We start from the raw sequence: 24,676 nt of genomic DNA, 5'->3' as shown, positions 1-24,676 counted from the left end.
ACATGCATGCAGAACCTTGGACTTGAGCTGGACCCACCCCACATGGAAGGGCAGTTGAGAGAAGAGGTTAAGAAAGAACACAGGCTCACAGACCAACCAAGGTTCAATCCCAACTTCAGCTGTGTGACCTTGAGCAAGTTACTTAACCTCCCTGAGCCTCAGGTTCCTCATGTGTCCTGCCTGTCAGGTCTTGCCCAGAGTAAATGGGAGAGAGCAGCTGTGAGGTGCCTGAAGAGTGGTAGAGCATTCTAGCATCTTGAGTGGGAAAGAAACAGAGTCTTTTAATGATCTAAACCTACTGAAGCTTAATGCTAGAGAAAAGAGAGTTAGGGAGAGGACTTTCTGGTGAAACCCAAAACTGAATTTAAGCCGCTAGCCATCTTTTTTTTTTTTAACATCTTTATTGGAGTATATTTGCTTTGCAATGGTGTGTTAGTTTTTTCTGTATAACAAAGGGAATCAGCTATACATATACATATATCCCCATATCCCCTCCCTCTTGCGCCTCCCTCCCACCCTCCCTATCCCACCCTTCTAGGTGGTCACAAAGCACCGAGCTGATCTCCCTGTGCTATGCAGCTGCTTCCCACTAGCTATCACTTTTACACTAGGTAGCCATCTTTATGGAGTAACCATGGAAGCCATCATGAAATAAAGATATTTGCATGAAGTTTTATTTGTCCCTCCGTACGTTCTGTGTCCCTGTTCCCTCGTAAAACCACAAACAGTTTTTGTGTTTATCGCTATTGACATTGAGGAAATAGGCTATTTTTCTTTTACTCTTTGGATGTATATCACACATTAAAGAAAATACAATAACATCTCATGAAGTTTCAAAAGTAGGGGGAAAGAATTTCCTGTGATTTCATCACCCTAAACAAACAGTACATTTTGTGTGTCTTCTCCCATTTTTGTTTGCAAACACATCTTTTCATGGTTGCGTGGGTATGGACCCATGGACTTGCATTCATCCTTGCTGCTTTTCTCTCTCCATTGTAGAGCAAGAAGTTTCTCGTACTGTGATACAGTTTTAGTAAGCCTAATTTCTTACTGCTGCATAAAAAGTTCATCTGGTGACTTTTGCCATAATTGACTCAGGCGTTTTCCTGCTGGTGGACATTTTGGTTGCTCCCAGTATTACATTATTTTCAACTAAACTCTAATGAGCAGCTTCACAAATACAGTGTTTCCTTTCTTTTGGCTTATTTCTTTAGGGTAAGTTCCCAGAAGTGGAATTTCTGGTTCAAAGGCTATGAATATTTTTTTGTGTGACTCTACATATTGCCAAATTGCTTTCCCAAAGGGCTGTGCCCACTTTAAACTGCTTCAGCACTCTTTTAAGAATGACTGACTTCCACGGCCTTGGTGGGCTCCTAACTTGAGTGACTGTCGCCTGAACTCATCAGCTTGTACACCCGGCAAGGGCAGCGGGAGAGAGGGCTCGGACCAAGCATTGCTCCGGGGCTCAAGGTGTCCCCTCCACTATCTCCCACCCTGTGATCGGGGTGGTGGGCACTCCATTTCCAGAGCTCCAGCCCAGGCTCGGGGGATCCATGTGACTCACCTGACTCCAGTATGAACCAAGGTCTGTCTGACTCGGAAGCCATCCCCCACCCCACTCACGGGGCTCTCCTTGCCAGGGCTTACTCCCAGCTGCATGGAAGCAAGCCGGAAAAGTCTCTTCTTTATATTTGAGCTTGGTCAGCCATCACGCCTTTCCAAATCTAATCTCTTCTTCCAGAATCAGCCTTTGTATCGTTCTGTGATAGCATCTCAAAGAATAAGAATGCCTTTTTCCTTTTCAGTAATACTTTTAAACTTGCACATTTATTTAGAAAAGTCAAGAAAAACACTCAATAAAAGCCTGGGCCCTAATCCTTCAGTCTTTTGAAGGCAAAGGCATGTGGTTGGAAGAACACAGACTTTGGAGTCTGGTTATTAGTTGAATCACCTTGGGCAGGCTGCCTAACGTTTCTAGGCTTTGGTTTCCTGTCTATAAAATGGGAACCATGCAGGGTTGTTAAAAGGCTCGAACGAGGTGACACAGTACAGCCCTCACCTGTACCTGGCAGGCCATGGGTAAACAGAGGGAGCCGTTATTGTTTTAGAGGACAGTGGGATGACCTGATGACCCTTATCCTGCTATCTCACCTTTCTTTTGTGGATTCTCGGAGTTGTGGGGCTGGTCACCATGCCTGCCAAACCCCATAGACGCCCATGGGAGCCCCACTTTCGCCTAAGTGGAGTACTTGGCCCTGTGGGAACATGCCCTCACATTCATGGCTGTGGGCTTCTCACATGCTCTTCCTTCTCTTAGGGGTTGGGGCAGGACGCAGGAAAAGTATTATTGGGGGTGTTTATTTTGTTTTATATTTTTAATTACTTTATTATTGTTATTAATTTGTATTCCTGGAAATATCTTCCATTTTGTTACTTGAAGAGCAAAAGCAGATGTTTTATCAAAAAGGTCTACCTTAGGAGCCAAATTCCAGGCTCCTTTAATGTTGGAAGGTTTCTGGTTTTCAGAGTGATCGGGCTGTAGAAAGCCACACACGTTTCTCCTTTCTCATCCCCCAGCTTTGTTCCTGCTTGATTTCTTTGCCTTCAGAACTCCGAGAGGAATGGTTTTTTTGACACAGAAAAACCCTTCTTCTGTTTTATTTCTGTTTTCTGTTTTATTTCCCCTCATCTCTGAGGTCAGGACTCCTTACTTGAGAGCTCAAACAGCCAAGTAGTTTAAGTGACCACCCACATCTTGGGCTTTCTGCACTTGGGCTGGGTTTGAATTCCCTTGTGTATATGCCTAAGTGACACAAGTATCAAACATTCCTGGTTTCAGTCCCCACCTCACCTCTCTCAAGTGTGAACTTGATCACCCTGCCCCTCTCAGCTCCATTCCTTCCTGCTTAAAATCTTTACATTGCAATAAGGTGCCTATGGTGCCTGGCACGCAATTGGTGCTTCATATAGAAAACCTGTGTTGCTGGGTTTATAGTGAAACTACAACTCTTTTTCTTCTGATTGTTACAGGTGTCTTTATGAAGACTGCACTTTCAAACATTAAAAACAATCTGACCAGTGCCACCACCACCACCATCATTATCGTATAAAAGCTTATCTTTTCTCTAGTGCTTCTGGTTGACAGGGGAATACCTGACCTCACAATAGGTCCAGGAGATAGGACTGTTCTTCCAGTTTTCTGCATAAGGAAATTAAGTAATTGGCCCAAGGTCTCCTGCCAGTTCTGAGCCAAGGCAGGATTAGGGTTTAGAGGTGCCCACGGGCACCCTGGTTGTCTGGGTCATCAGGAGCCAGTGCAAGCCTGGCTCTTTGCGAGCAGTCATCTGTCCCCCCTGCCTCTTGCTTTGGGAGGCACTTTGTCTTATAAAGGGCAGCCTCCCGTCTCATTGACCCAGGCCTACAGCCTCAGAACTTGGAAACAAAAGAGGACCCAAAAGCGGCTGCATGGCTCACCAGTGGCGACAGTGGTTTGTCCCCATCGCCACCCTGTGCCCAGATGTTGAGTGGCGGGAGTAAAGGGTGGCTGCCCCTTTACGGACCCTGTGCTGGCTGCTGCCCCGCCAGGGTCATCTCAATCTCCCAGCAGCCCCGTGCAGTAGAGACTCCCGCCCCCGTTTCACGCAGGAGGGAATGGAAGCTCGTGGGGGTCAGGGGCCTTGCCCAGCGTGGTGGAGCTGAGAGTCCAATGCGGACCTGTATGTCTGACTCAGGAGCCGTTTGCCTCGGGCAGGCCCACCAGCTACGAGTCAGGGAAAGTAGCCCAGAGGCCACCTCCCCTGTGGCTGCCCCTCCCCCTCCTGGCCTCTTGGTGGTGGGCAAGTCAGCCCCAATCTAGGACTCAAGCGGAGGGTACCTCCAGAGCAGGCTAACCCCAGGGTGAAGGCTGCTTTCTGCACAAACTTGTCTGGCTTCCAAGGCCTGGGATTCTGCTTTGTTTCTGCTCTCTGGAAATGCCTGCTCACACTGGAGTCTGCCAAGACTCCTCGATGGGCCAGGAATCCCTGTGCTGATGGGGGCCACCTCTGTCCCCAGAAAGCTGGCTGGGGAAGTCTGAGGGGCTCTCGGGGCACTGACATCACTGCACACTTGCCAGGTGGCAGATCCTCTGCCCTGTCAGTGGCACAGCCCCTGTTGTAAGGCCAAGGGGCCAAGGCTCCTGGGTGAAGGGCTGCCGGGTCTGGCCATCCCTGAACCCCACCAGCATCTCACCTTCTGTCTCCCTCACCCCCACATTCAGTAGGTGGGTCCTTGAAACACTCATGATTTGGATTTCCAAATTCCGTGCTGGTTTAGTTGGAAGAGGCCTGGTTCTTGCCCTCCGTAGATGTGAGCAGGGGGCAGGTCACTTGGCCTCCTTGGGTCTCAGTGCCTCATCTGCGAAGCGGGGCTGCCTGCTGAGCAGGGGTGCCATGAAGGTCACATGACACTAGAGGAAAGGTCTTGGCAAGTGACAGGTGCTCAGTGAGGTGAAGTGGCCCTAACCTGAACCTGTGGATAATTGAAAACAGGGCGCATCCTTGATTGTTTTTTATCTTGGCTCTGAAAGCACCAGAACCATGATACTGAGAGAGGGGGGCTTTATTTTGTTTGTTGTAAATCAAGAGTCACTGTGTGATTTCTCCATATGGAGCATCTCACCAAAATGACTTCAGTTTCCATCTTCTCTGCTCTCCGAACTGTTGGTCCAGGCCATCCGGGTGTTCTTCATGCTCCGTTCCCTGTCACTGCAACTGCGAGGGCAGCCCGAGACCCAGCTGCCGCTGACGCGGGAGGAAGACCTGATCAAAACGGATGACGTCCTTGATCTGAGTGAGTTGGTCACCCCAAGTCACAGCGGGGGTGGGGGGGGCACCACCAGGCTGGCTCACGCGTCGCTCGGAGGGTCATGTGCGACCTGCATGTTGTACTGGGATTGATTCGTGACCGTGAGCTAACAGAGTGTGCTTGTCACACGAAACTTTCGTAGAAAGGGCCCTAGATTCTGGGCACCTTGAAGTCAGTCTGTGGGCCCTGCTTTCTGGAGACCAGTGGGCGCTGTGCGGGGGTTTTGCTGAAAGATCTGTGCACAGTGATTGGGGTCTCAAGCGGGGGTGGGCACAGCTCCAGGGTCCCTACCCTCCGTATAGTCATAGCAGCACCAGTCTGATTGGTTTTGTGTATTAAAGGTTGTATGATTTTAATGAGGATTCTAAAGGATTCTGCTGCTAAAACAAAGAAAACTTTCAAAAATGCAAATCACCAGCATTTAGGTAAAGATGATGGCTTTGGAAGCCAGAGAACCATGTGCTTAGCCTGCAAGCCTGGGCTTCTTATTTAACCACGCAGTGCCTCAGTGCTCTACCCTGCAGTGTGAGGCTGAGATTTAAAGGAGACAGTGGGTATAAAGCCTGGTCATGTTCCCGTAACCCTTCTCATATTCATATAACTCTCTTTTTCCTCTGTTTGCTGTGGGGCACGTGCACACTGATGGGCAAGATAGTTTTTTGTTTCTTAAAGACATTATGATATTTTAGGACTCTTTGGTTATAAGAGATAGAAAACCCAACTTAGACTAGCCTAAGGAAAAAGAAAGGGGAATTCGCTGATAACCACTGTAAAACCAGAAGTAGTTCTGCCTTCAGGCATGGCTAGATCTAGGGACTCAAGCAGTGTCATCAGGAAGCTGCCACCCTCCATCTCTCAGCTCTGCTTTCCTTTGTTCTGGCTTCATCCTCCAGAGGGCTCTCACCAAGTAGTGACAAGATGGCCAAGATCTGCTGAACTGGCTAAGCAGTGCTGACAAAAACAGAGCTTCTCTTTCCCTATAACTTTTTAGAAGTTGGCTAGGCCAAGGTCACATGCTCAGCTGTGGTGCTGGGAGGTGGGACCTGTTCCTTTTGAACCCCATCACCTGGGGATGAGGAAGGAGGGGGCCCTCAAAGGAAAATCACAAAGAAGAGATGGGAGCTGGAGAGGCAGGAGCAGCAGATGGCCACTCTGTAGTGTGCAGTGATGAGAGGGCCCTTGTTTTAAATCAGCGTTATTGAAATATAGTTTACATCCAATAAAATTCACCAAGTTTTAGTGTACAACTGAATGAGTTTTAACAAAACTCATTCAGTTGTGTGACCAGCGATTATGATATAGACCATCGAGGGCTGGCTTTTGAGCCAGGTACCCCTGCCCTGCTCTGTATTCCCTCGAGCAAATGATTGAAACCACCACAGCTTCTGTTTCCTCACCTGTAAAATCAGGATGATCTTCCTTACATTACGGGGCTGTTTTGAGACTTGAGTGAACTGTAATATGAAATAGAATATGACCGAGCATAGTGCCTCGCATATGCTCAGGAGACCGGAGCATTACCCAATAATTACCGGAGCATTACCCAATAATCAAATGCGGTGGTGCCTGTGAAGAGCAGGGCACGCTGCCTGACACACAGAAGGTTCTCGGTAAATGATTATTATGGGTTTTACCTGATTGTCCGACTCCTTTTTCTTGCCTCCTCTTGGTTTATGCTCTTTTTTCCTTCTCTCTCAGAAGAACAAGGAAGCTACGTTCCCTCTGTGCTCTATGCCCATCTTCTTTGGCCCTTTTCCCCCTTGAGAAATGGTCACAGGGGTTTCTGTAAAGGTTTAAATTGATGGAATTGGCTGGAGAGACCCATAAACCCATCTTTCTCTGATTGGATTCAAGGAAAGAGAGAGAAACAGTGTGCTTTAAAGGGGGCCACTCCATCAAGGCAGCAAGAATGTTTGCATCCCTGAAATGGAATTAAATTTTATGCTGGGAATTCGTATTCCCTCCCTCTGCCCGCTAGGAATGGCCTGCTGAAACAAAGGTTAAAAGTATTTCACTTATCAATTTTAATTGATTAGATTGCTAGTTGAGATCACTTAACTGAGCCTTTTTGGGTAGTTGGCCATTAAGAAAGTAATGGCTGGGGCTTCCCTGGTGGCGCAGTGGTTGAGAGTCCGCCTGCTGATGCAGGGGACGCGGGTTCGTGCCCCGGTCCGGGAAGATCCCACATGCCGCGGAGCGGCTGGGCCCGTGAGCCATGACCACTGAGCCTGCGCGTCCGGAGCCTGTGCTCCGCAACAGGAGAGGCCACAACAGTGAGAGGCCCGCGTACCGCAAAAACAAACAAACAAACAAAAAAGAAAGTAATGGCTGTCTGTCTTTACCCAACCTGATTGCAAATTATGTCTTTGCTAAAGAGGGTGCCGTCCAGAAAATACTATGAATTATGGATTTTATGAGCATATGGTACTAGAGTAAGATACGCACGTGTTGACTTTTCTTTTTGGTGTTTATTCTTAAATGCTGGAGCTTCTCACCTTCCACTGGGGAAAAATTAACATGCTTTGCACTTCACAAAATGCCTTCCTGTGTATACTAAAGGTAGGAAACCTCCTAATGTAGGTGAAGGCATTCATAGTTGCTGAATGTTGGAAGCTGGGCTTGCTTCTTATGAGGCCGTGTTTTGTCTCCCTGAAGCTTGAGGAAGCTGACTCAGGGAGAAGTGTTTGGGGGTTGGTCAACTTTTATCTAAGGTGATAGGGTCTGCTTAAAGGAATGCCAGCTCTGCAGCAGGAAGAGACTTTAACTGTATTTGCTAAACTTGTCACACTTTGATAAGAAACCACAGCATAAGAGCACTCAGAAGCCATCCCACATGTCCAGCAGCCAGCTGGGGGGCCAGGTATGGCAGGTGAGCTCTGTCAAGGTGGCTTCCAAAGAAGAGCATCAAAGAGGCCATCACCCCTTCGGAAAAAATGTGAACTGTGCTGAAAGCCTGTTTCGTTTTCACTGGAAAAAAGTGTGGTGTGGGGAGGAGGTCAGGACTGGCAGCCATAAAGGAAGGAGGGGAAGGCGAGGTAGGGAGGGAGGGAAGGGAGAGGGGAAGGGAAGACTAGAGTAGACTTGACTAGGTAAAGTCGATTCGATTTTAGAGGGAACATAGAGTCTCTGTACACGCAGGCTTCAGCTTCAGTAGTTTGTGCCTTGTGCTAAGCCTCATTTCCTTGGCTCCACCGTTTCTCTTTTAACCACCCCTGCTCCCCGCCGCCCCCAGTGTGTTAAAGCAAAGGGAAGACATCGTGTTACTGCGTCTATAAATACTTCTCTCTAACAGTTAAGGAGTTTGGGTTTCTCTCCTTGATTGAATTGGTTGCCACCGTTGCAGATGGTGAGCTTCCCCAGCCCCGACGCTGCTCTGGGTAGAGCCCGGAGACGGGGCGCGCTCTCCTGTGTTCCAGCCACCTGGCCCCATTGACGTTTGGTTTTGCAGCCCCTGCTGTAGTTGGAAGCAAGCAGCTTTGTGACCTTGCTCAGGGTCTTAATGCTCATGAGGCTCAGTGGCCTTGCCTTTAAAATGGTTCTAAAAGACCTTGCGAGGAGGGCTGTTGAAGATCAAAAGAGATCACGTTCGTGAAGCACACGGCGCCCAGCTTGGTGCGTAGCAGGTGCTCGGTGAGTGAGAGCTGGCGTCGCCTCAGCAGCTGCTGGATCAGCGAGAGAGAACTCATACTGCGGGATGCTGAGGGGTTGGCATTTTCTGCTTTGACAACGTTTTGAGGAGCGCATCCTGAAATATGTACATCAGTTCATCACTTGTATGATGGTGCCGTTTTGGGGGGTAATAAAGATGGCTCTGGCTGCATGGGCCCAGATGAAGGGCGCTGTACTGCATCCAGGCATCCAGGAGGGCGGGGCACTGCTGCACAGTCACCGCTGGGCCTACTGACCGACAGCCCAGTAGTGTTCTGAGGACAAGCAGAGGAGAAGCCAGGTTCCTGCCCGTCTGCCTGAGTCCAGATAACATGGGCAGTGACAGTATGGGAAATTCCCCCCTTACCCAAACGCCCAAAAGAGATGCCCGGCAGCCACCAGGCATCCTCAGGAAGCATCCACGTGGGCACTTGACATTCACATAGTTGTAACCATGCCATTTGCGGCACGCACCTAATCTTGTATTCTGGTTCTTTAAATCCATTCAGCGAAACCCATCCATTAATTCAGCTTACTGAGCACCTGCTGTATGCCAGGCACAGTGCTAGGATCTAGGATGTCATAGTGAACTGAAGTCAGACTTGCTCTGTGGTGCTTACAGTTGGGGGCAAGGGGAAGGGACCATAAACAGGTGAGGAAGTAAATACTAAAGGCACAATCACAGGTTGATTGAGGTGGTTCTGTGGAGGTGATGAACAGGGTCCAGGGCTAGAGAATAACTAGGAGAAGAGGGCTCACAGGCTGGCGAGGGAAGCCTCTCTGGAGAGGCACAGGCAAGGAGGGACCAGCAGATTGCATGAGAAAATGCAGCGATGAGGCCTGGGAGTTCGAGAAGATGTCAGAGTGGGAGGCGAAGGCGAGCGTGAGCTTGCTACGGCCTCCCAGAATCCTGGAGGAGGCCCATGCGGCTGGCAGGAAAGGAGCAGAGGAGAGAGCGGCTGCGATGAGCAGGATCTCAACTCCAGTGCAGTGGGAAGCCATCAAAGGGCGTCCACGGGGACAGCCATCCTGAATGTTCACTTCTAGAACCGGAACTGCTGGGTCAGACGGTGCCAGCAGAGGCCTATGAGCCATGTCAAGCGTCTGGAGAGGCCATGTAACCTAGTGGTTATGAGTGTGGGCTCGGGAGCTACGCTGTGCCAGGAGAAATCCCAGCTCGGCCCCTTGCCACCTGCCACCGTATGACCTTCAACGAGTAACTTAATCTCTTGGCACTTCGGTTTCGTCGCATGTAAATCAGAGCTGTTGGGAGGAGTCAGTGAGTCAGGGTATGTGGTGCGCCTGGCACAGTCATAGGGAGGCCAGTTAAGAGGTTGTGATAGGGCCAGTGGCAGTGGGGAATGAGGCGTGGGGACGCAGCCTTCCCCCCTGCCACGTGGGAGCAGGCCGCTCCATCCTGGGGGCAAACACCTGGGGCTCTTCCTTGTCTCCCCTCCTTCTCTCAAACTCAACTTCCTGTTGGTCAGCACACCTAGGTCGCGCTTCCCTCCAGATATATCCGGGATCTGACCGTCTCTCCCAGCTCGACCCCTCAGTGCCTGGCTTGCCATCGATGATCTCTCGCCTGCACTGTTGGCAGCAGCCTCTTAACTGGTCACTGGCTTCTGCCTGGTCCCCTACAGTTTATTCTTGACACTGTGTGCAGTGTCATCCTCTGAACACGTTAAGTCAGAGCACGTCCTTCCTTTGCTCAAAGTGGCCTCCATCCCACTCTGACGAAGAGGAGAGATGTTTACAGGGGCCTATGAGGCTGGGCATCACCCGATACCACCTGGCTCTCTCTGCGTCCTTGCTGTTCTTCAGACACACCAGGCATGTTCCCACCATGGGCCTCTGCTCTGGCTGTGTCCACCCCCGCCGCCGCCTGCAGACTGCTCGTGCCCCAGAACGAGCACAGCTATGGGCACGTACAAGGCCCACGACACCCACATGTGGCAATCGTACTCCAAATTCTCCATCTACGTTTGAATTCTGGACCAAGCCCCACTCTCTTTATTATCCTCTTGTTAATGAATGTGAATGTGAATGTTATATATTCCGTTTCCCCAGTTTCCAGCACTCTGTGTGCTTCGTCCTAACGCCCTTGCAGGCGAGAGCTTTTAGACAAAGTGGACATCTCTGGCTGTGCTCATCTGAATGCCTAAAGAGTCGTTTCCAGCAGGAGTATTGTGAAGCTCCCTAAGCAAGTTATGTGGTTGTTGATTGTAAGTCCGTGAAAATGTGAGCTCGTTGATTTGCTTCTCTTGCAAGGCCAAGGCTAGTTTTGTGGTCCTGTCAGTTCTGCAAAATCCTCTATGTTGCCTTATTTTGGTGATGGCCCAGTCACTGTCATGTGCCTCATCTTGGCAAAAATGAGAAAAGAGCATAAATAATAAAGACTCTGAAGACAAACCCAGAATGCGGGACATTTAGACAACTTTTCACAAATGGGAGTGTCAGGGAAGAGCAAACGGAATGGAGAGGGCCAGGGTACTGTTCTAGATTACTGAAATGGAAGAGACATGACAACTGTCGCCTGAGATTGGATCTTGGATTGAGGAATAAAAACAAAGTGGCTTTAGAGGGCTTTTTTTGTGAAATTGGAAAAATTTGCACATAGATTGCGATTGGATAACATAATCGAGATCAGTATTACCTTTCTTGGGGATGTTGATGGCATTGTGGTTCTGTGGGAGAATGTCCTCGTTCTTAGGAAATACAGGCTGAAGAGTTTAGGAGTAAAGTGCCATGCTGCTTACAACTTTGGAATGATTCACAAGATAAAAATGTGTGAGTGTGTGGGTATAGTGAGGGAGGAAGCAAATGCCGCTAAATGTTAACCATTGATGAATCTAGGTTAAGAGCATATGTGTGTTTATTGTACTGTTCTTTAAATTTTTTTGAAAGTTTGAAATTTTTCAAAATAAAAGCTTAATGAAGTGGAAAGAGAGAAATCAAGTCCTTGAAAAGTCCGACATTTAATTAACAAGGAGTGTAACGTTTAGGATTTGGGGCTCTGGATTCAGAAAAACCTGGGTTTGAATCCCCACTGTGTGGCCTTGAGCAAACTAGTTAATCTCCCTGAGCCTTTTCCTCATCTGTGAAAGTGGGGAGATGATACTGCCTGCTTCAGAATTGTTCTGTTGATAAAGAGTGAATCCATCAAAAAATGCTCAGCATCATCCTCAGTGTGCGAAGGCTTTCCTAGTGGAAACAGTCATTAGCATTCTTTGTTTGGACGGCACACTGGGCACGGAATGAGTCTTCTGAACTAGCAGGTGCTCTTTAGGAGTTCTGAGAAAGCAAAGCCTCATGACTGTTTCCATCCAGGGGATGCACTGAGAAGTGGAGGAGGTCACACAAGCTTGTGAATTAGATAAATTTCTTGGAGAGATGACTTTCAGGAAAGTGGGTGCCCGCTAACTGGAGAAGAACTGAAACCTGTAGGGGGAGGCTTGATTCAGACCCAGATGGCTCCTCAGGGACAGCTTAGTTCAAGCATTCAGGCCTGGGGCTCCGGAGAACTGGTTTGTTTTGTGCTAACGCTGAAGAGGACTAATGTTGTTAGCCTGAAACCCAAGAGGCAAGTCTGGATGTGGCATTTGAAGTCCCATCTCAGGCAAGTGGGGTTTTGTGGCTCTTCGGCCTGCACTCCCCCACAGTGTTTTGTCTTTAAAGGGAATACGGTCCAAGCTGGGTCTCTTCACATCCCCACCTGCTGACTTGGAACCACTGCTGACCCTGCTCCAACCCCAGGGCCAGGGGGTCAGCAGCCATCCCACCTCTGCAGCTCTGCCCCCTCCCCAGCCCAGACTCTCTGTGCCCAGTGTCTTCCATGTGGGATCCCAGCCCATGGTCTTGCTCCACATTGGTCCATCTACCCTGCTGCTGTGTCTGAAAGGCAAATCTAGCCCACACTTGTAGATTTAACACGTCACTTTCCTCACTTGTAGATTTCAGAGCCCCTGGCCTTCCACCTCTGCCTTATGTCTCCCTGCGTCTGAGCCCACCTGCCTGTGGTGCTGCTTGCAGGTTCCTAGACACAGCCTTCCTGCCTTTCCCCTCTGCTGGGCCTTTGCCCAGGTGGCCCCTCTGCCAGGCTTGCCCTCCCAGCCCCGCTCCCAGCCTCCCTCCTCCTCAGTGCTGGGTTGGGTAGCCCTCCTCCTCCACCTTCCCCAGGCACACCTCAAACATGCACTTAGCACTTTGTTTTTCTATCCCTAGTACCTGGCACAGGGCCTGGCACATAGTAGGCACTCAAAGAAGGCTTGTTGGATTGAACTGATTAAAGCTTTAGCACTCTCTTAAATTATGCATACACACATAAGGCACTTTCATTAACATGAAAGTGGCATTTCTAAAGGTTGTCTTGAGTAATTTGAGGCAGTTGGATTGTGAGTTGAAAGCCTGATGTTTGTTCATCGTTACCATAACATTTGAATAGTCAGGTTCCCAATGCAGGCTTTTCCCCCCCTGTTGAAATATACCAAGAATCTTAAACCCACCTTGGTATTCTCTAAAAATGTAGATTGTCCTAATTTCAACAGTTGAGCTATTCCAATTCATTTTACCTAAGGGATAACATGCTGCTCTTTTTTTCCCTGTCCTTCTTTGAAACTAGAACCCTGAACTAGACTGATCAGAAAAAGTCACGTTTGAATTAAACCACCAATTCTCTAAGGAAACGGAAAACATGGAATTAACAGCGTTTCCCGCCCCCCCCCCCATGAATTAGGCTGCTTCTCCGTGTGCTTGATGAATAATGTTGCTGGCCCCTTTTCAGAAATGAAGTAGAAATATGGAGAAATGAAATTTGTATCTTATAAAGTGACTGGAAATGTGATTATAATATAGCTGTCAGTTTTGTTCAAGTGGAAAATTTTAAAGTAAATCCAGTTGCAGCATTATTTGTTTCTTTTAAAGCAGAGTGATGTAGCCATTTCCTACGTATTGATTATTTGATTGGTACCTGTCTGCTGGACCTTTTTTTTTCCTCAGTAGCACTCATTGATGTGGTTTAATGTATATTCCTGTAATCTTTCCCTGTTTTATAAACTTACAGTCATAATTGAGCTACATTAGAGAGACATGTTCTGCTGAAATCACAAGGTCACCTAATGGCTGTGCCCTCTGTTGTTGGTTATGTATTAAAGTAGTCCTAGACAGTTCTGAAGAAGACAAAAATTATTATTTTTTCCCTCTACAAAGCAGAATTTCTAGATTCCGTTCTGTGCATTGGGGAGATGAGCTGTATGAGTGTAGAGACTGGGTTCTGAGCTTTCTCCTTCTTTGCCTGTTAAAATGATCGTTTCTGCTGAAGGCACTCTACAATTTAAGTATTTTTTTTCCAAACCCCAGTCCTTCCCAGGCATTTGAAAACGGGGCCACAGTTTTGATTTCTCTGATCACAGGGGACCTGTGGCTTAGATTTGCTAAAGGAACATCTTCTGAGGCATGTCACGCCCTTAGGAAGTGGTTGCGGCCGCATCTCAGGGCAGCCGGGAGAGTGGATGGGCGTCCAGGTAGTGGTGGGGTCCCAGCTTTAGCACTGTCACACTCTGTGTCAGACATGACCATGTCCCCCTAACCTCAGATCTCTGTCTGTACCTCACGGGAGAGATGCTGCCTGCCGCGCTGAGCACAGTGCTCGGCGACTTTATGGGGCCCAGCCAGCAGAGGCCAGCAGAGTAGCCCCTCGTACTTGACCATCTTTCCCTGTCAGCAGACGGAAGTTTGGTCCTTGTAGTCACTCGGGCCAAAAGCCTTGGAGAATCCTACCTCCTCTCATCCCTTCAACCAAGCTCTGCCAATTCTGCCAGTTCAGGCGTCAGATAGATCCAGAATCTCACTCCTGCTTAGAGCTTCAGCACCTCCACCCTGATCTGAACTCTGGAAGCCGCCCTGTGACTGACGTGCATCTTCCTCCACTGCCCATTCTCCCCTCTCCTTCGTAAAGTGTTCCCTCCAGAGTCCTGCCTGGGCTCTTCAGAGCCTTCATGAAGAGGCCCCCGCCCTCCTCCCCTTCTCTCCCTCCTGTGCTCCTCCAGTCACAAGGCTCACAGGTGAGTCCTGCCCTGGGCACTGAAGCCAGCCTCTGTGATCACTTCTTTACTCTAGCTGATGGCACAGCGGTGGCAGTGAGCTGCCACAGGAAACAGAAATTCGTGGGGTAGTGAGGTTGAGGGTTAACACTGAGTTTCAAGACATCCCTCACTCCAGCCCGCTCGGCGAGACTGTCTGGGGCTCTGCCTACACAGGCCTCCCCACCCCGAAGCCGCCAGTTCCTGCTCACCTCCACCGCCCTGCCTTGCCGCCAGGGACCGTACGGGATCCAGTGACTGCTCAGGCCTTGGAGCGGAGTGTTGGCCTCTGGCCCTGCTCTCTGATTAACCACAGAACCCCCAAAACAAATCTCTGGGGAGACTGAAGCAGCGACAGACAGCGCGACCTTTACCAAAGGTCTGTGACAGGCGCAGGCGCCTGCCCTGAGCCTGCCATCTCCCTCGGCCCAGGACACCAGTGCCACCGTCTCCAGCACCTGTCCTGCTGCCAACCCTGCTCTGCTTTCAGCCAATCCTCAGCCTCAAGCCCACCCCCGTCCCCCATTAAAGACCAGGAATGGGGGGAAAGGGACCAGCACCTTCCTCCACCTCTTGCTGAGGAGGGAGATGTGTTGCATTCAGATGAGGCAGAAATACTAGGAAGGTTGACACCTAGAGTCCTAAGTATGTTTTGAAGTCAAGGCATGGGAAGCAACTGGAATAACACAGACTAGACCGTTGAATCTGCCTTAAGAGAATGTCCTGATTAAAGACTGAAGGAGTCCCATGAGGAGGACCGCCCTCTTCCCAGCACAGCAAGCCGTCTGCACTGATTTTTCCAATGAATGTCAAATGTAGTTTGCTCTGCTGAGCTTTCGAGAAATGTATGGAGTACTGATCTTGGGACATTGAAATGCTTAAATTGTCATTTCCACTTTGACCTGCCTGGAAATAGAAGCGAAAATTGGTTTGCCATGCTGCCCTGCCTGTGGCTGCATATCAGAGGAACTGCCCTGGGGGTGGCTCGCTTGCCCCTAACTCTGCAGGCCAGGGTGGGGACGGAGCGGGCAGTCTCTGGTCCAGGGCTCCCTGTATCAGAACCCACCATGTGCCTCAGAATCACTTTAGGAGTTTCAAAAACTATCTGTGCCCAGACCCCACTCCAGAAGGTTCTGATTCACTTGTTCTGGGGATGGGCCCTGGCCTCTCTAGTTGTAAGTGCTCCCTAGAGGATTCCATCGTATAGCCAGTGTTGCAAAACTTTGGGTTAGACAGAATGAGGAAGTTTCTGGAACTTAACACTTGGTCTCTGCTTTGCTGATCTTCATGAATTCCAGTTCCCTCTCGGAGCTCTCCTTGTCCACCTCCTAATCAACCAGATGTCACCAGGGAGGCTGGCTTTGTGGCATGATGCAGCGGCCACATCTCTCTCTAGGTTCTGAAGTCCACTTGTCAGGTGGAAAGCTTGTGCCGTGCAGATTACCCTTACAGATCCCTTGGGAAGGTGAAGCGTAGGAGAGTCACGTCCCTCAGTGAGCCAACACAGCTGGTCTTCACTCCAGGGCTGAAATTGACCTGTCCTGAGCACCAGAGGAAGAGGAGGTTGGCTTCCTGTGTGAGCGCGCAAGTCTTTACCTGGGAGCGTCTTGCTGGGCACTGGGAGGGGCCCCTAGGGTAGAGGCAGGAGAGCCTGAGGACGCTCGAGGGAGGCACCGAGTCTCACCTGCCCCTCAGGCTGTGCTCCTTCAGTGGGGTGGCGGCCAGAGCAGCCACAAGATCTAAACTTACATTTCTCTCCCCACTCCCTTCCTGAATGCATGAGTTTGTGTAAGTTAACTGTGCACGCAGTGTGCTTCTGCCTTAGTTGAAGGCAGATCACGTCACCTCTCCAGCCTGGGGCACCTTTTTTGAGAAACGAAGCGCCTAGTGACCGGCTGGGCCTCCTAGACCGCCACCCCAGCCCAGCCCTGCTGCTCCATCCGATGCATGCGGGCTGGGCGAGAACCGCCCTTGCTGACCCAGCAGTCTCTGCAGCACTGAAGCCCCAGCCCATTCCTAACTCTCCAGGTGTCCTGGACCAGCGCCAGACCTGGAAACAGCCTGCTCTGCTTCAGGCACAGTTGTAAAAATGCCTTGGGAGCAGACAGCCAGACCAGGAGGCTCAGGAGCCATGGACTGAGCCTGCCTTTCCAGGTCTCCCCACTGTTTAAATTGTTTTGCTTATAATTGAGAGCTAAACGTCCTCATCCCATCTTCCCTTCCTTCCTCCCTTGGTCTGCTCAGGGCCGCCATTTTTTTATACCAGGTTCAAGGTGAAGTAGACCTTTCCTCTCCCTGCCAAATCCTTGTGCAGAAAAGCCCCGTGCAGCTTCCTGGTTTTCAGTTTGGCACATCCAGGTTATCTTTTGCATTCATCTGTTTCATCACCCGTACCCAGGCCTTTGAATTTTATAATATGCTTTACATTTTTCTAAGTGCAGTTGGGGTTTTCCAGAGCTGTGCAAAGCCAGGAAATAGGCATGTCGTTTAAATAACTCCAGTTAACCTTTAGCCTGTAACTGGTGCCTCATAAAATGTGCCTCCCTCCCAGTGATGGCTTGCGTTCTCCAGAGCAGCAAAATTGATGAAAATCTACCGCTTTCTCTGTTCCCCGCTGGGCCCCCTTCCCTTTGCTCCCTTCAGCCTGATGAGCCCCAGCACCAGACTCATACAGAGGAAGCTGGAGGTAGAAACATGAGGGCCAGGCAGTGTCTCCTGAAGGTTCTAGACTAGATTTATGCAGCCTGATGCCACTCCCTGAGGTCTCCCTGGCCCCTGGCTTTAGCTCTTCCCTTCGTGCTCAGCATCCTTTGCTGGATCCCACAGGAATGATAATAGGTGCCACCTATTGGTCCATTTCCTTGGGCCAGGCACTGTTGTAAGTATTTGACATGGGTTAACTAATTTAACCCTCACAACCTGGCCAAGTAGGTCTTGTTAGTATCCCCATCTTATGGACGAGGAAGCCAAAGCACAGAGAGGTAAAAATAACCTGCCCAGGGTCACACTCTGTCAGGAGGTGAGGGAGCCAGGACACACACACAGGATTCAGACCGCAGAACTTGAACACTTGACTCTGGGCTACAACCCCTCCATCCATTCACTTACCCACTAACGTGTCCATCGTTTACAGAGTGGTAAGCACTGCCAGGGCGCTAGAAATGTGAAGGAAGAAGAATAAGACACAGCCCTCCCTGCAGGCAGCTGGCGGCGTTCTGGCAGGAATTACAGCAGCAGATAGACAATGGGTGCTTTGATGGGAACTGCAGGGTGCAGTGGGGAGAACAGGGGGCAGTTGGGCCTTGGCTGGGGGTGGGGGTGAATAGGGACAGGAATTGCTTCTGAGAGCCCCAGCCATTGAGCTAAGTGTTGTTCTGAGTGGGTGTTCAGAAGGCAGACAAGCTGGGCAAGAACGTTCCAAGCAGGGGGTATCCTAAGTGAAGACGACGTGGGTGGTATGGCAACCTGGTCATACCCTGTGTCTAGAATGTTGAGTGATGTGTTTGTTTTCTGTGGCTGCTATAACAAATTTCTACAAACTTAATGACTTAAAATGATACATACATTTATTATGTCACAGTTCTGTAGGTCAGAAGTCTCACTGGGCTAAAATCACTGGCCTGCTTTCCTTTCTGGAAGCTCCAGGGCAGAATCGTTTCCTTGCCTTTTCCAGCCTCTAGCTGCCTGCATTCTTGGCTCCTGGCCCCGTCCTTCATCTTCAAACCAGCTGCGGTGGGTTGGACCATTCTGATATCCCATCACTCTCACCTCCTTGTCTGCCTCCCCCTTCTACTTTTAAGGACCTCTTCTGATTAGACAGGGCTCACCCAGATAATCCAGGATCATCTCCCCATCTCAGAGCCATTAATTTAATCACATCTGTGATATCCCTTTTGTAAGAAACCTTCACAAGTTCCAGGGACTCAAGTATGGACATCCTTGGAGGCCATTATGCTGCCTACCACGGGTGGGATGTGGAAACTGGCAGCAGATGGGGCGGAGGCCCTGCGTGACACCCTGCAGTTAAGGAGTCCCTGAGAACCAACAGCAGATGCACCGGCTAGGGACAGCTACCCCTCGGGTGCTCCTGGGTTATGTGACCAGACCCCACCTCCCACCACATCTTCCAGAACCTTCAGCCCCGTGTAGGGCTGAGGCATGCCCGACAGGGCCCCACTCTGGTGGTACAGGTTAAAACTCTTCTCTCCATGCCTCCCCACTTCCTGCCACCATCCGCAGGTGGTCCCTGGTCTCTGCCCACTGACATTCCCCAGGTCGCCTCCCCCCGGTTCCAGCACCCTGCCACTTCCTGTCTTTCCTGCCGGTCTTTCTGTCCTCTGGGTTCCTGATGCCGAGGCTCTTCCTGTGGTTGGTGTTCTCCCAGGCAGCTCAGTCTCCCTTCTCCCCAAAGCTCTCCTTTTGACCTAAAAGGCTCCAATGTCACCTTCCATGGCCATGTGACCCCCCCAGTCCTGGACCAGCACACACACACACACACACACACACACACACGCCCCACCACTCCCTCGGGTCCTTAAACCACAGGGGTCCTTATGGTTCCATCCCCCGTGCCATTAGCCTAGGACAGCCGTGCTAAGAGTGCGGGTTCTCTCTAGCCGGTTTTGGCCAGGAGGAATTTTAATCAAAAGCCCCTATTAGGTTTTGAGAAGGACCTTTTTCCAGGAAAGGATTAGAGGGTTCTGGTCATTAAATGGTCTGTGGCAGAATGTTAGTCCTTGACTAAACTAGCTGGATGTAAAAATGAAATAAAATAAATGTGTTTTGGGGTTGTTGTTTTTTTTGTTTTTCTCAAGAAATGAGAACATTGTTGACCATGATGGAAAAACATTCTGATTCAGGCCTTAAGTATATGTATGAGAATTGAGGTTTTGCAAAATTGTGCAGACACCTCCCTCGATTTTGATAGCTCTTGTTTAAAAAAAACAGAACAAAACAACACAAAACCCACCATAACCTTAGATACTGCGTGTGTGCACGCGTGTGTGTTTAGGTGTATATGTGTGCGTGCGAGCACCTGTGTGTACGTAACAGGAAAGCACAGTGGCTTGCTTTATGGAATCCACATCCACTGATTTACAGTCACTCTCCCCTCAGGGCCAGGGACCTGTGCTCATGGGTGGTGCCACTTCCCCACCCAGGCTGCCCCACCCCTACACGCAGGTCCAGCTTTCACTTCCTCCTGCTGGGAAGACAGCGTTTCTCCTGAAAACAACCGACAGCCCCCACCCCATGCCCTAAATGACACCGGGTGACACCAAGACAGGAACTCATTTGGGTGAAAAGTTGGGAATTAAAAGTGAGACTGGACAAGGCTTAAATCCTGATGGGTTTACGGGTGAGTTGGGAATGAGTTGTGTGTCCAGATGGCCAAAGGGATGACTCTGCATTGGCTCCGCAGCCATTTACTGAGGCCCTGCTACGTGCCAGCTGGGCCCAGGCTGGTCACTGGGAATAGAGACAGGGGGGCCCTGCCTCTTCAGTCCCTTTCTACAGCTTTCCCTCTTCTCTTGAAAAGAAAGACACACACTCTTCCTAAGGCCAGACTCACGTGCAGCCGGGTCCAGGGTAGCAGGTCCTTCCCACCCAGAATCTAAAGTTTTAAAATATCCATGTTTGGTGAATCTATATGCTGGTTTTGCTGTTTGGTTGTGTGTGGGTGTGAAATTGTATTTAACTCAGAAAATTGTGGGAGGTGGAGAGTCAGATGGATGGCTTCCCTGCCTCATCAGGGAGAGAGTGAGAGCTCCCCATCAGGGTCTAAGGGTGCAGCTCCTCCTCCAGCAAGTCCTCCGGCTTATCCTCCTGGCTGTGACCCCTGGAGAGCCTGGTCAAGGGCTCTGAGACATCCTGCAGACCCAAAGCCACTGAGCAGGTAGGGGTGGTAGGAGCTGCCCCTCATTGGCAGCTCATCAGACACCAGGCACTGTCTGAGGGTTTATTGCAGACGCCTCACCCCACAGCCTGGAGGGGCCCAGCTAGCACCTGACCCCAGGCCCGTTCTCCTCCAGTGCCCAGGCTCCCACCCACCAAACCCCACCACCACCTCCCCCATCCTGTGTCACCCAGCTCTTCAGCCCTAAAGCCTTATTCCTCCTCAGCACAGGTAATAACATTTCCAGTTTCTCCAGTGCTGGTTTTGGCCGATGGTGGAGCCTGGAGACCAGAATAAACACGAGGCCCTGGTCCAGGGTCCCAGCCCTCTCTCCTGACCTGGGGACCCTCTCCTGCCAACCTCCCCCAGCCTGTCGAGCTGCTCTGTCGGCTGGGAGGGCCAGGCAGGCCGTCTGAGGGGAACCTGTCGTAGAGTTTGCCTCGGGAGAGGGAAGGATGGCCCTGAGCTGCCTTTGCCTGTGATAACCTACCAGGATGGAAACCAGTGGTGGGCTTTTGGCCTGGTCAGGGAGAGAGTGCGGGGACCACAGGCCCCTGTCCTCTGTCAGCAGCACATCTAAGCTCAGCTTTCCCTTGCTGCTGTCGCTGTTGACCAGCAGAGTTCAAGGCCTGAGCCCTCCAGGGCCACCATGCCTGCACAGTCGGGCCCTTAGCCTGCTCTCCAGCTGCACCACCCACCCTGGGTCCTGGCTGCATCGTCGTCTTTAGTTTCCCTGACCGTGCTTCTCACCCTCGCACAGGCCAGGCCCCTCTCCTTGGGACGCTCTCTCCTGCCACCAGGGCCCCTTTGCTTGGCTCACTCCCTGACATCCTTCAGATCTCTGCTGACAGCTCACTTCCCAGCAGAACCTTATCTGGCCACCAGATCTCTCTCTTCATTGCGTTGGCCACTGTGTGTAATTTTCTATTTTCGTGCTGCTATTTGATTCATGTGGGCACCAAGCTGCTTGGGGCAGGAACCCTGACTCTTTTGTTCACCGTTGAATCCTAGGACTGACAGCGTAACGGGTCCTTGGGTGAAGATTTGCCGCAGGTGAATGAATGGAAACAAGAGAGTGGCTTAGGGTCCAGCCTGCAAATGGGGGCACTGACTTTGTTTTCAAAAAACAGACAGTGATTCCAGGGGCCAGGGGCATACTTGGGGGCCTCTCCGTTCTGACAGCATCTGACATTCTCCCGGGCTTTGGGTTGGTCTCTTTGCTCACTGGGAGTTAGAATGAGATCAGGACTGGATTTGACGGTCCAGCATTCGTCTTCTGAGCGTGCCCAGCTGTATGAGTCATCTCCATTGTGGAGGGAGGCAATCTGAAACTCTACAGGTCAATCGATGCGTCCAAATGTGTAGTAAATCACACCGCTCTCTACCTGGTGCTGCTTCCAGTCCCTTGAAATGCCTGCCCTTGTGCAGCTGCTCTGAAAGACACTGCTTAGGGAGAAGCAGCCCAGGCACAGATGGTGACTACCTCGAGGAAAATTAATACTGTGCCATCAATTCCAGAGGCAGAAAGGGCCCGTGGCCAGATGGCTGTGCATTGGCTGGAATAACTCAGGGCGGTTGTGGGCCCTGGTTTGGGGAGGCCCCTCCTGGCCTCACGTATAAATCAGCGGTTCTTCTGCCGATAGCAAACAGATGGCTTTGCAGGGGTGGGGGAAGGGAGCCAGCTCCAGAACCCCTCTTCCTGGGAGCCTTTCGTCGTTGTTGTCTGAGGGGTTGAAAGGCACCTCTTCGACACCTGTTCCCAACTGGGGCCAAGCTCTGGACTCGTTCACAGACGGGGCTGAGAAGCCCATATCCTTGTCCCTGGTGGGATCGTGGGAAGGAGCTTTCAGCCTGGTTGTCAGAGCAGAACATGACAGGCCCATTTTCATGCCACAAGCCTTAGTTGGATGGTCAGAGGGCACATCCGTGGCTTATAAAAGACAAACGGTGTGGCGATTTTACAGAAGGAGAGAGAACTATCACCTCAGATTGAGTCCCCAGGGAGGGAGCTGCTGGGAGGCAGCAGACTGGCAATCACAGCCGGGCTCAGGCCAAGTCCCAGCTCTGTCAGTCACCACGAGGCCTCGATCTCTCTCTTCATCTTTACAAGTGTCTGTTTTTCCATCTGCAAAATAAGGATAAGGAGGCCCAAAAACATAATATACGACTGCAAAGAAGATTTGGTGAGAAAATGCATTAAAGACCATTTAGCACAGCGCCTGTGCGTTACAGGCAGTCACTGCGTGCTGTGGTCTTGGCTTGCCAGACCCAAGACCAACCTCGCAGCTTACTCGTAAGTGGCTTCATCTCGTGGTCTGTGGCCCCGAGTGCCGGGTGCCGCTTTCTCCAGGTCAGGCCGGGCTACGCTGCGGGAACAATGAAACTCCGTTCCCGAACATGGTGAAGATTTGTTTCCTGCTCACGCTGCTTGTCCCACGTGGGTCAGCGGGGTGCCCTGCTCCTCACATTGCTCCAAGGCTGGGGTGACGGAGGCTCCACCGTCCCATAGCTGCACCGCCTGGCACACCCCTTCTCACAGTGAAGGTCAGGGAAAAGCGACAGAGCTGCTTCAGCCAGAAGGGCGAGCTTTTTGCTCACTGTCTCTGTGGCCTCACCAAACTGTCAGAGGGTGGAGAGACAGTGGAGGGTGGGGAGATGGGAGGGCGTGCCTGTTTGGTACAGTGAATGTCTCTGCCCGTGCTGGTGAATACACATCCCCTGCTTAATCCCTGGTAGCCTCTTAGTTCGACAGCTGGCAGTTGCGGGACCAGTTGCAGGACCCGGGCCCACCCCCTACTCAGCCAGGAAGAAATCTGAGGGACTGACCATGAGGGAGAAGCAAAGACCAAAGCTGAAAGGCAAAGGGAAAATCTCAGCAAAAAGGCCTTGACTGATTTCAAGATGTTAGCAAGTTCTGGGCCGGGCTGAGATGGGGCAGGCCCACTCAGGGAGCAGGGTTCATTTGCAAATGGTCATGTCCCTAAACCATCACTCTTGCTGGCTGACCATCCGGCACCAGAGGAAGCTCCAGAACTGCCCTTGGGTCCCCCCCCAGCACTGCCACCAGAGAAGAGGGAGGCCGGCAGAGCATGGACACCACTTGACCATCTTGGTCGGCTGCCCCTGCAGGGCTTCAGCAGTGTGTGGACTGAGGGAGATAATGACACGGGTGGCAAGGCTGAAGCCTGGGAGGCGGAAGGGCCGGAAGGGGCTGTGGACATGAGGTTTGGGGCCTGGCTGGCCCGGGCCCCACTTGCAGCTCTGCCAGTTGGTGGTTGTGTGCCATGGGAAGTGACCTCACCTCTCGAGCCCTCTGTTGCCTCCTCTGTGATGTAGGGAGAATAATAAATCATGGGTACTCAACCAGGATGTCATGAGGATGGAACAAGATAACGTGTGTAAAGCACAGAGCCACTGTTTGCTGGCAGTGCACTGTTACTATTATTGCTGTTGTTGGTGATGTGCTTGTTTTTGAAGAAGATTTTGCCTGAGAAACTTCTTTGGTTTCTGGGGTATGCACACAAGCACCAGAGCCAAGGATGAGGCTCAGGTGGGGGTCCCTGGGCTCATGCCCTGGCCTGACAGGTGGCGGCCCTGGATGTCGTGGTTAGGAGCCTGGGCTGGGCCCGTCCCCCCAGCTCAGGTCCCCACTTGCTACCTCTGTGCCGTGGGCAGGTGACTTCATCTCACCCATGATATGGGGATAGTAACCATTTCCCCCTTCTAGGGGGTATAACGAGGATTCTGTGAGAGAATCCATGTTGTTTTCACAGTGCTTTGCCATAATAAATACTTGGGACAGTAACTCAGGGGTAGCTACTTTCCCTGTTAAAGACTTAGCCGAGACGTGTGGCCCTCAGGTAGTGGCAGTTGCCGAGTCACTTTATACCACTGCCCCAGAGACGGCGTGAAGGCCTGAGTGCCTGGACACGGCCCCGGTGCTTGCCTTCCAGGAGCCTGGTGTCATCTTTTAAATCAGTGCTACCCTGTCTCTTCCGTTCAATTCACGTCCACTCCTCTCAGCAGAGGCACCCGGGTACCAGTGTTCCCCATGCGGGAAGTATTCAAGTACCACCTCGGAGGTGTTTGCCACGTAAAAGAACCAAGTGTATTATCATTCATTTAATCTTTTTCTTTGAGTCTGTTCACAATAACTCCCTCGCAGGGCCAGGTGGGCTAGGTTAAGCTAATCCTAACTTTTACCAGAAAT

General features: G+C 50.9%; 1 protein-coding gene across 5 annotated transcripts in view; it reads left to right on the top strand.

Annotated features, from left to right (window-relative positions):
* Positions 1-24,676, top strand: part of CLEC16A (C-type lectin domain containing 16A) — a 211,453-nt gene that overhangs the window by 101,754 nt on the left and 85,023 nt on the right. For all 5 annotated transcript variants that reach the window (XM_089896165.1, XM_022552227.3, XM_022552228.2 and 2 more), the window contains exon 18: positions 4,710-4,830. In XM_089896165.1, the coding sequence (XP_089752291.1) occupies positions 4,710-4,830 (121 nt within the window). The remainder of the gene's footprint in view (positions 1-4,709; positions 4,831-24,676) is intronic.

This window comes from Delphinapterus leucas, chromosome 15 (genome assembly GCF_059928025.1).
Source record: "Delphinapterus leucas isolate spDelLeu-1000000601 "Yukka" chromosome 15, BTC_Dleu_Yukka2, whole genome shotgun sequence".
In the NCBI taxonomy this organism is placed as follows: domain Eukaryota; kingdom Metazoa; phylum Chordata; class Mammalia; order Artiodactyla; family Monodontidae; genus Delphinapterus; species Delphinapterus leucas.
The sequence above is the reverse complement of the archived record's forward strand: the minus strand, read 5'-3'. Positions and strand labels throughout refer to the sequence as shown.